Below are 11,225 nucleotides of genomic sequence, written 5' to 3'. Positions count from 1 at the left end.
GACGTCATCCATGAAAACAATTAGTGGGACTGTGAGCACCAAACATCCGCCCAATTATTCACGCAGAGGGTTGGGCATCTGATTGGCGAAGTGTCTAGACGAGTCTATTGTGTATTGTATAGTAAGAGGAACAAGCTCAGTAAAGCCACAAAACTCTGGCTCGTTGGCGTGAATATCTTCATATGTGCGCTTGAACGTAGATGTTGAAGCAATTACACACTCCAGATCTACAATAAAACCAGCCTGCATAATGAAAAGATCAGTGCGTGAGGGTGTGATTACTTTGCAAATAAAGCTTACCTCTGAACGAGCAACTGGGTACCCAAGCGACAGAATCTCCACATCGTCTGACTGGTCTCTGGATTGAAAGAACTGCTTGGGGATAAAGTAAGCGCCACTGGATTGCTGCAGGAGTTCATTGATGAAGAAGATTTTGCTATTTGCGAAAACAGAGGGCACCGCAAGGGACAGATGGGGGTCTAATAGCATTTTGGAGCCATGGTGCACCTAAGACATACTGCCCTCTCCATCTTTGGGGTAATCTTGCATAGAAAACTGTGTAATCGGGTTCGAATAGTCCTAAAACAGAGTGCATTGAGTACTTGAAATAATGAATCAATGTCCATACCTTTGCGATTGCTTTGCCGATTGAGTTCTGATAAAAAATATATCCCGATTTTGTGGCTACCTTCTCAGTCGGGTTTCCTACAAGATGGCGTATGGTTTCTTGACATTTCTTCAACACGTGGAGGGTTGGAACATTTTTAGCCAATAACTCGTTAGCCCAGGACAGGATTGCTTTTTGTTGAGCTTGAGAGAATTGGAGGCGAGGGGAGCTAAATAGTAGATCAGTGGTAAACATCTAACAAAATAGAATTAGACTAGTGTACTCATGTGATGATGAGAAACTTACCGCCAGTGAGGGCCATGGATAACTGGGATCACCAGTGCGAGCTTCTGTCTGCAAGGCTCCAAAATCGTAATCTTCAGGATCTACTGTCAATGAAGAAAAAATAGACTGACTGGTGTTGCGAAATGAGATACATTATTTGGGGAGAAAGGTGAGTCATGAGATGTCTTGACAGTGTATTATTGGGAGGGGTAACATTGTCTAGAATAAAAACATACATGGAATATCAATGCCAAAGTTGTCGACATCATACTTAATTCCTATTTCTTCAGTTGCAGGACGCAATGGGCAAAAGAAAAGGCTTTTGCCTTTGTTTATGGCTCCACATAATTCATTGTAGATATCTGTCAGAGGTTGAAGCTTGTAAGTTTGCGTGCCCAAAAATGATGTCCATAGGTCTTGCAGTGGGACTGGGATATCAGATAGTTCATCTTGGGGCATATCAATTAACTCGGATGAATGGTCATCGTACAGGGGAAGATAATCGGAGCGAGGAGAGGCTGGAACAGGAGGTGAAAGGTTTCGCTGTGGATGAGCTGGTGACAAACAGGATGGTGGAAGAGACGGAGGTGGTGGGAGAAACTGAAGGCCCTCCAAATGCCTGGAAACGTGGCGTGTATGCTTTTGGGAGGTATTGTGGCCAATAACATGGCATCACCACATTGATAAGAGAACCCCATTCTGTTTGGGGCAGACAAGGCATGCAACACACCTACTGCCGTCCAACGATCTGTACACTAAAAAGGTACAGTCATTCAGCAAATCCACATAACAATATGGCCGGACAGACCTCAGGAGTCCAATTGGTGATTTGCGATATTGCTTTTGGCATGTTCAGCCTTGCACGTTCAAGTTGTTGATATGGTGTTTTTAGAATGCAGTCTGTAGCACAGCCACTGGCTCTTGACTGCCCGAACTCATCCAATGATTCGCTGATAAGTTCCCACACAGTGACTCTCACTTCACCCTCTCCCAACTTCATCATGGCAATAACCGTGTCCACTGTTTTGTATCCACAGGTGACTGACAGAGATTGGGGCTCGAGGAATGGATTGCGGCCTTTGAACACCACAATTTCTTTCAAAGGCTCAGTGCCAGCTACCAGGATTAGGTTGATGGATGTGGTGATTTTTTTTCTTCTTGTTTGTTGATTAGGACTCACTCATCTATGCTCTCTAGCCGTTGAAGGTCTCAATCACACTGCCGCAGGAATGTGCTGGAATAACCCCAGTGGTGAACTTAGGGCCTCTAGACTTTATGTATTGTGGCAGAAGTTTACTGTCAGTGCTCTGCTCACGTCAAGAGGTACATCTTTCCTTTATTTTCTGTTTTTACACAACTGATGTACTACAGGAAATGCAAAAGCTGAAGATTCCCTTGCCTTTCTTACCCCTTCACCCGAGCTTCAATCCCTACAATACGCAGTCGTGGGTCAGGCTAATGAATAGTGTGCAGCGTTGGCTGCTCACTGAAGTCGTCAACAGGCAATCTCTGGAATGGGTGTGGGGTTGTGAGGCTTTTTGGATGGCTTATGTGGCGGCTTATCCCGAGTTTCCTTACGGCAAATGGACTCATTGGAGCCCAAAGATTTCCCCCAAAGGCTGTTTTTTGCAGGATTGGTTAGCCAAGAGGGATGCGGTAGTTTTGGGTGAGGATACCTTGGTATTTGGTGACAATGCAGACTACATATCTGCAAGGTGTGCAATCTGGGGGAGATTGCAAGAACTGATTTCTTTGGTTTACGATAGGAGTATTGTTGCTACCAGTACCTAGTTGATTGTTCTCATGTACTCTTTATACCATCATGCATTTGGTTGTTGCTTTCGCTGTTCCAAAAAATATAATGTGTTCATGATTGTTATTATATATGTGCTTTGAACATGAAGCTCTGAAGACTGTTTTACAATAGAACCCTGATTTCAGAGTACATCCTAAGGTCTACTAATGGCCTAGATTGCTAGTGAAAAAACATCTACAACAATCATTTTTGAGGTACTACAGGCTCGACACTGACAGAACCATGGTTGTAAATATCACGTGAGCACTCAATTGAGGACTCCAATACCTCCCAAATCCCTCTGGCAGACCTTTGGGCTATTGCTACCATAATAAACAGTATGACATGATGTCATTGACCCTTCACTCTGTTCTTTGGTAGACCCCGGAGTAAGGTTCCAACCGGCCCCATTGACGATATATGACTAAGGTCTTTTGTCAATCGTGAGTAAAGCGTTATCCAAAATTAGCGGTGTAACTATTGCTAGACATCTTAGCATAAAAAACATCATGCACTCAGAATTAAAGCAGAATAAGCGGGGAGTAAAGTCTAAATTAGATTCATAAGGCTAATTTTCAGAGTCTGCTCACCACCACAACAAAGCCATGAGGCGCCACATAAGCCATGAACACAAAGCCATCACCTTGGAACCATCTGAGAGACACAACCCCAATAATCCCACCATTGCTTGATAACTAGGGATCAGCTTACCAAGTCAAGCGCACTTGCCAGATCTATCACCAGACAGAAACACTGGAACAAAGACTAGTTGCCAGAGGTCAACCTTAAAAACTCATTCTTTGCCTTATTTGTGACTTTTTCCATTTCCACCTTGAAGTCATGCTCATTATTGATAGATATACAATGGATTTCCAGTATCCCCGGACACCTTGAACACAAGCTAGTCCTCCTCATCATGTCTCTTGATCAGCTTTGTGACCTCACCATAAAATTTATCCCACTCTATATTGGTCACAGCACTGAACTCTCTCTTGGCTTCACCATCAACAACCTCGGTCGTAAACACAAAAGCTGTTACAACCAAAGTTTTGATACTCTGGCACACAACTTCAGACAAATATGAGTGGATAAGGAGTCTCCTGGATCTATTGGGGTACTTATACTACTACAGATTGTTTGTACATGTTGTACTATACAGTTGATAAGGCAGTGGCTGATGATGTCATAGGGCACAGCCCGTATGACTAGCTCCACTGTGTGAGAGACTTGTATCTAAAAATAAGGAATGCAGCGCAGCGCAAGAAAGTGAAAGTGGAGTTTGAACAAAAGGAAAGTGCCGCATGGCACAATTGTGTGAAATCTGAAAAAGAAGGTTGAAGCGGAGAGTGAAAGTTAAAGGTCCACAAATTATGTATTGTAACAAAAGCTACACTAGGTGAGTAAAATAAAATATCATGTTGAGGAAAATGTGCTTACCAGCAGGGTGAGGCTCTGCATTAGGATGATGGGCCCTTGTAGGCTCAGCTAGTAGGGATGGGTGGCTCCTCAACCAATACCGCATATTCATCAGGAAGCTATATAGGCTCTTATAGTACTATAGTTACACAAATAGTTGTCATAGTGGTCATAGCTGTAATGGAAACCCCAACATCTATTCAGGAACAATGTGCGTTTATAGTACCTTTGTAGTTGAGTATAGTGTTAGAAAATGTGAGTTTAAGAAGACAAACAATATACAAAGGGAAAGTATGGTGCAGGGCACCATACTAGGAAGGTGTAGTGTTTAGTTAGCCCATGTGCATTGATGGGCAATATTCTCTCCTTAGTTATACTTCCTTTTATTTTTATAAACCCTTGTAGCAATGACTCTTCACCTCAGAGCTTCGGCCACAAACTCTGAGGTGAGGACTTTATACCTTTTTGTGTTCTTTATAATATACTCACTTTGTACCTAGCATTTTGGTTTATATTAGATCTCTTTGAGGTTATGAGCCCTGCGAGTGAAACAATGTAACCAGAAAAAGATACCTTTGGGGTGCCAAAGCTCGAGCTGGATGGCTTGAACTGGTCATTGTACAAAATTTGTCTCAAATGGGCCCTTGCTGACTGAGACTGCATTGAGCTCCTCCATGGCACAGCAAAAAAGGAGACTTGCGCACACATTTGGACAAGATTTGCGTGTTATGGGAACAGCTCAGCACAGCAGGAGTTGAACTAGCAGACAAAAAAAGAATTCACGACCAGCATCATCATGTCTTTGCCACACTGATACACCACCTACGTGTTGCACCTGTCAGCATCTGTCCATATGTCAAAGCAGACCTTGGACCCAGAGACACTGATCTCATACCTTCTTCAAGAATATAACTGCCAGATTATATTCAAAAAATGCCCAACAGCAAAATCTGAAGATATTTCCATGTCAGCCACCAGAGGGCAAGGATTGTCCAAATGTGGAAACTGAGGTGGAAGAGGTCATTACAAGAAGGGAAAATTGTCTGGCGGCAAAAACAACAAAGATGCCTTGAATGCTGGAACTGTGGTGGAAAGGGACATAGGTCACACCAGTGCCCCAGTGAGACCTGTGAGCACTCCACAAATAACAAGTCAAAGGGTGACTCACCAGGAGATAAAAAGCAAGAGGGGCAGGCGGGCAAAATAAAAGGGAAGAATCCTGAAAAGGCAAACCTTGCTATCCACATTGAGCATGACAGCACAAGCCTGTCTGATTTTGAGGAAGAAAGTACATGGAGTACCCTCACTCATCAACTAGTTATAAGCACCAGACCTGAGGGCCCCATAGAAATTTATGACTGAGGTGCTACGAGTCACTTTACCCTTCATCAACACCCCCTGCTCAATTACCGCACAATTGCACCTTACCCCATAAGTGTGGTGAACCAGGACTCCTTATGTGCTGTGGGAACAGGGGATATGGTTATTAGTGTCCCCAAGCACCCATAAAGTCATGCAAGTGCACCTGAAAGACGTGTTATATGCACCAAATTTGGCCTACACCCTGATTTCAATCGGCAGTATGGATAAGGCAGGCTACAAAGCTATCTGTGAAAAAGGTGAATGCATCATCTATGACCTGAAAGGAAGGATTAGAGAGTGCATACCTAAAGTGGGTGGTGTGTACCAGTTGCGAGGCACAAGTCTCTGCCACAAAAGTGCCAATGCAGTTGTTGAGCGCATCTCTGCCACCAAACTTCACAAGCGCCTTTGCCATATAGCTATTGATGTAGCAAAGCACATGACATTGAAGCACTTGATCCATGGGGTTGAATTCCTGGAGAATAGGGAAACAGATAGCCTTTGTGAAATTTGTGTTCGTGCAAAGGGCAAACACAAGACAATTCCTAAAGTAAAACTGGGTGAGCGTGCACAGGAATATGGCCAGGAGATCCACACTGATCTATGGGGACCTGCATCAGTTGGGACACTGGGTGGAAAACATTACTATGTCACCTTCATGGATGATAAGACATGTGAAACCCATATATACCTCTTGTATGACAAATCCAACACTTTTGGCCAATTCCATATGTACAAGGCTTGGATTTGAAACCACATAAATGCGGCAATCAAGACCTTGCACAGCAATAGAGGGGGGGGATATCTCAGCAACGAGTTTGATGAGTACCTTTGGGACAGAGTAATCATCAGGAAGCACTTACTGTATATGATACCCCCAAACAAAATGGTGTCGCAAAGTGCGTGAACCGCACCCTACTCAAAAAAGTTGGTGCCCTCCTGCTTGGCAGTAGCCTGCCAAAGTTATTCCTGTGGGAAGAAGCGGTTAAACATGCATGCTGGTTAAAAAACTGTGCTTCCACCAAAGTCTTAGACAATATAATGCCTTTTAAGGCAGCCTATGGTGCTAAACCAGACCTCACTTCCCTGCGCAAATGGAGCAGCAAGGTGTTAGTCTATAATGCTACAAGCTCAAAGCTTAAGAGCCACACCAAAGTTGGTCTTTGGGTCAGTTTTGACACCAAAAGCCTTGGACACCAAACCTATTGGCCTGGTAAACACTCTATGAGCGTAGAATAATTAGTCACCTTCACAAAGGAGCTATACTCACCTAGAGATGTGTCTTCTGATCTTGAGGGGGAGAATAATGAAATATCTATGCAAGAGAGTGAAGAAGCATCAGACATTCACATGGGCGTTGAAGGAAATATACCTGATACGAACCTGGAACCTGATGAACAGGCCAGACCAGCCCAAAATGCAGAGCCCCCACAAGACCCTGCTCCTGCCCCACCAGCTGAACCTCAAGTGCATCAAAGCACACACATCCACCAACCGGCCCAATATATTCGCAACCTGTTAAGAAGAGAAGGATCAGTGTTTGGATCAAATGATAGAGCCTTACTTAAGGGCTTCCAGATACCAGCAGTGGGCAGTGAAGCTGATAGAGAAGTTACGGAGGACAATGACTTGAGGGAACTGGCAGCAAATGTTGCTATGACAGTAGTGATGGCAGATCTTGAAGGTGTCGAACCTAGAACAGTTGAAGAAGCCCAAAAGCACCCAGATAGGCCAAAATGGGAAGAGGCAATCAATGAGGAATTGAACAGGCTTTGAGTGGCAGTTACATTGAGAGACCCAAAGATGTGAACATTGTAAGGAGTAAATAGGTGTTTAAGCTAAAGAAAACAGCGTCAGGATCCATCAATAAGTACAAGGCAAGACTTGTAGCACAAGGCAAGACTTGTAGCACAAGGCTACAGCCGGGTAGAAGGAGTTGACTATTTTGATATGTTTTCCCCATTGCAAAAATGGTGCCGCTATGAATCATCTTAGCAATGGCCACTTGAAATGATTGGGAGACACACCAGATGGATGTTAAAAGTGCATATATCTAAATGGTGAACTGGAAGATGACAAGGTCATCTATATGCAACAACCACCCGGTTATAACACACCTGGAAAAAAGACCCAAGTCCTACTCCTAAACAAGACACTCTATGGCCTGAATCAGGCCAGCTGTAGATGGTATCAGACTCTATGCAACGGACTCCAGAGAATTAGCTTGATTTGCTGCAAAACAAATTATGCAGTATTCCATAGGCATGACAAAGAAAAAAGCACCATCACAGCAGTTCATGTAGATGACATGACACTTGTCACACCAATTATGACTGAGATGAAACACTTAAAAATTGACCGAGGACAACTCTTTGAAGTTAGCGACCTGTGGGAGCTTCATTGGATGCTAGGAATAGAAGTAAAAAAAGACAGAAGCACACGCACCCTATACATGTTGCAATGCAGCTACCTTGACACTATTGTCAAACACTTAAATGTAGAAGATTCAAAAATGTTAGCAATTCCAATAGTTGCGAGCACTTACCTGAGTAAAGACCAGAGCCCCAAAATACCCAGGAACTATGCAAAAATGCACAATGTCCCATATCAAGAGGCAGTGGGATCATTGATGTATGCAGCAATTGGCACACATCCAGACACTGCACATGTAACAACCAAGAGTTTTTATACTCTGGTGCACAACTCAGACAAAGCTATAAAGAAGTGAGGGGAGTGGTTACCCTTTAGATAGGACTGAGTTTGTTGTGGGTAAACAACAGGAGGACTTGCTGAGGAGTCTCCTTGATCTAATGGGGTATATATATTACTACAGGTTGTTTGTGTAGAAATTATATTATGTAAGCGAACTTCGGAGCTTCGCTTGAAGATTTACTCTGTGATTATAACCAGCTTTTTGTGGCCACCATTGTTCTTTCACATAATATTTACATCTGTTTGTTATATAAGAAGCATGTATTTACATTGTTACAGCATTTGTTTGCCAAAGGAATCCTTCTCCCACGCCTTTTCCCGCGCCCTGAGGGACCCAATATCCAACAGTTTGTACATATGTACTGTACGGTTGATGGAGGCAGTGGCTGAAGATGTCATGGGGCACAGCCCATGTGACCAGCTCCACTGCGTGAGAAACTTGTATCTAAAAGTAGAAAAGGCAGTGCAGTGCAAGAAAGTGGAGTTTAAACAGAATAAAAAGTGCCGCATGGCACAGTGTGTGAAACCTACAGAAGAAAGCTAAAGAGGAGAATGAAATTTAAAGGTCCAAAAATTGTGTATTGTAACAGCACATGTTGTTGCAATCCTTTCTTGTTTTGTCAAGAATCCAGGTATGGCCCATTGGGAAGCAGCAAAAAAGGGTGATACCATACCTAAAAGGGAGCAGAGAGCTATGGTTAGCATATAGTCCGGAAGAACAGCCACTTACTGGATACACCAATGCAGATGGTAGTATGAACAAGACCAGGCAAGCCATGATGCTTGATGGTGGCTGTTACGGTAACACATTTTCGGGCCTTTCCTTCTATTTTCATTCTCCGCTTTAACCTTTTACTGTAGTTTTCTCACATGGTGCCATGCAGCACTTTCCTTTTGTTCAAACTCCTCTTTCTCGCGCTGCTCTGCCTTTCTTCTTATTTTGGCTACAAATCTCTCACACAGTGGAGCTGGTCACACAGGCTGCGCCCTCTGACATCATCAGCCACTGCTTTATCAACTGTATAGTACAACATGTACAAACAACCTGTAGTAGTATAAATACCTCAATAGATCCAGGAGACTCCTCAGCGAGTCCTCCTGTTGTTTACCCACAACTAACTTGGTCCTATCCTAAGGGTAATCACTCCCCTCACTACCTTTATAGTTGGTTCTAGTTGTGTGCCAGAGTATACAAACTCTAGGTTGTTACAGTGGCACCGTCTTGTGGTACTTGAAGCAACAAGAAATTGTTGCATTATCAACAACAGAGGCTAAATATGTGGCCGCAACACATGCCACTAAGGAACTATCATGGGCAAGGATGCTCATCAGTGAAGTAAACAATCAAGGTTTACCACCAATAATCCTCCTGTGCAATAATCAATCTGTGATAGCCCTCTTGAAGGACTGTTAATACCATGTGCAAACCAACCATATGTGGTATCATTTTATTTAGCATGCCATTGAAGAAGGAAATATTGAGATTAGCCATTGTCTGACTGAAGAGATGACAGCCAATGTGCTTACCAAGGGCTTTTGGAAGGTCTGATGTAACCCTTTTTAAGCTGTTTTTCTATGAAACTATAGACCTCCTCTCTTTCTGGGGCAGAGAGCGGAATCATATGTCCCTTTTCAGGTTTAAATGTGTTGTTCTGGGAAGCACTCCAAGTTATGTTTAAAAAAGACCTTCCAGAAGTCATGGTACTCTGGAGGTATCAGCCTCTTAATCTCTTCCTCAGACTTAACCTCGTCGTCATCATTGTTAACCTTGTCCAAAGATCTGAGTATGGCATCAACAGGACCAGCACTTATCCTTTTCTCAGATTCATTTTAACGGATGTGACTTTGTTTACCTAAGTCATTACACCCTCAAGGGCAATGTGACAATGTGATAACCCCTGATTGCCAGTCTATCCCGGGATTGTGTTTAAATAGCCAGGTCCAGCCTAAGATTAAGTTGATCTTCCCTAGTTGGGTAGCCTCGGCAGTGACTCATTCTCTGTGTCCTTGATACTCCATCACACAAGAATATTTGTGTGTAATGCAGCCACCCACATTTAGTGTACTGTCAATGCTATAGACAGGAATAGATACCTTTAATTTTACAAGGGGGAGTCTATTTTGTTCTGCCCAGACCTGATCAAAGAAGATGCTGTTGGCACCTGAATTAAGCAGCATACTTGTTGGGTGTACTGTGTGCCTTGGGCAAGGTCTTCCACACCAACATTTAAACACATTGCTTTTTGGAATACATTGTGCGCATCAACACACACCTTGGGATTCTGGTGGAAAGTGGCACCAAAAAAGAACAAGTATCAAACAAAAATATGTTTTTCTATTTTAGTATTTTCCATATTTTTGTTTTTATTTTACCAGAGTCAAGCACCCAAGTATCTGTCTCGCCGGGGTCACACTCCTGGGGAGATGCTGGTGCAGCGGTAGTATCATAAATATTACAATCACATTGTTGAATACAACTGCATACTTCTGATAACAAATTCAAAAATCTATTTACAAAATGAGGGGCCACCCCCTTTCCTTTCTTTCTCATGCAACACCCTGGAGCAGGGCCATATTGTTGAGGTTTACTTCATTATTTCAAGGAGCAAAGGCACCCAAGTGATAAGCTCCAAACTTTTTTCCCTGAGCCTTCATCTCAGCAACTTGTAGAAGGATGCCTAGATTTTGTTGTACAAATCACCAGCTAGAGTGTGGAGCTAATTGTCCAGTTGTTCTGTTTCTGATTGGTGTGCCTGATGCCCTTTGTTTTGGTTCTGGGCAGCCTGCACCCTGTTTCTGCAATCTCAGGACATGTGTCTTTTCTTGGCCGCAATTGTAGCAGTTCCCTTTCAATCTGTGCATCTATCCTCCTTGTACTGCATCAATATCCATAGTGACCCCTTCCTTGGTTGCAGCCCAAACAGCTTGAACCCATGAGAATGATTTTGTTGGTTTGATGACCCAGGGCACCTCTTGTTTTTGGTGGTGGACCTGCCACTAAATTACATAGTGTAGAGCTCCACAGCCCTACCAATATTGCGGACCTCC

At 43.3% G+C, this 11,225-nt stretch overlaps 3 protein-coding genes across 3 annotated transcripts; 2 read left to right on the top strand and 1 right to left on the bottom strand.

Annotated features, from left to right (window-relative positions):
* Positions 1-59: 59 nt before the first annotated feature.
* Positions 60-1,458, bottom strand: SERLADRAFT_454831 (uncharacterized protein; the record flags this gene model as incomplete). The annotated part of the gene is made up of 6 exons (XM_007312349.1): positions 60-243; positions 301-862; positions 914-969; positions 1,024-1,077; positions 1,129-1,162; positions 1,219-1,458. One exon carries the CDS (start codon positions 860-862, stop codon positions 437-439), a length of 426 nt encoding a protein of 141 aa, XP_007312411.1.
* Positions 1,459-1,647: 189 nt separating this feature from the next.
* SERLADRAFT_454827 (uncharacterized protein) lies at positions 1,648-2,779 on the top strand (the record flags this gene model as incomplete). Its single annotated transcript, XM_007312348.1, has 3 exons — positions 1,648-2,034; positions 2,090-2,215; positions 2,264-2,779. The coding sequence occupies 3 exons, from the start codon at positions 1,786-1,788 to the stop codon at positions 2,681-2,683; spliced, it is 795 nt and encodes a 264-aa protein (XP_007312410.1).
* Positions 2,780-6,782: 4,003 nt separating this feature from the next.
* Positions 6,783-7,241, top strand: SERLADRAFT_432096 (uncharacterized protein; the record flags this gene model as incomplete). The annotated part of the gene is made up of 1 exon (XM_007312347.1): positions 6,783-7,241. One exon carries the CDS (start codon positions 6,783-6,785, stop codon positions 7,239-7,241), a length of 459 nt encoding a protein of 152 aa, XP_007312409.1.
* Positions 7,242-11,225: the final 3,984 nt, after the last annotated feature.

This window comes from Serpula lacrymans, assembly GCF_000218685.1.
Source record: "Serpula lacrymans var. lacrymans S7.9 unplaced genomic scaffold SERLAscaffold_1, whole genome shotgun sequence".
In the NCBI taxonomy this organism is placed as follows: Eukaryota; Fungi; Basidiomycota; class Agaricomycetes; order Boletales; family Serpulaceae; genus Serpula; species Serpula lacrymans.
This window is presented reverse-complemented; position numbering and strand designations above follow the sequence as displayed.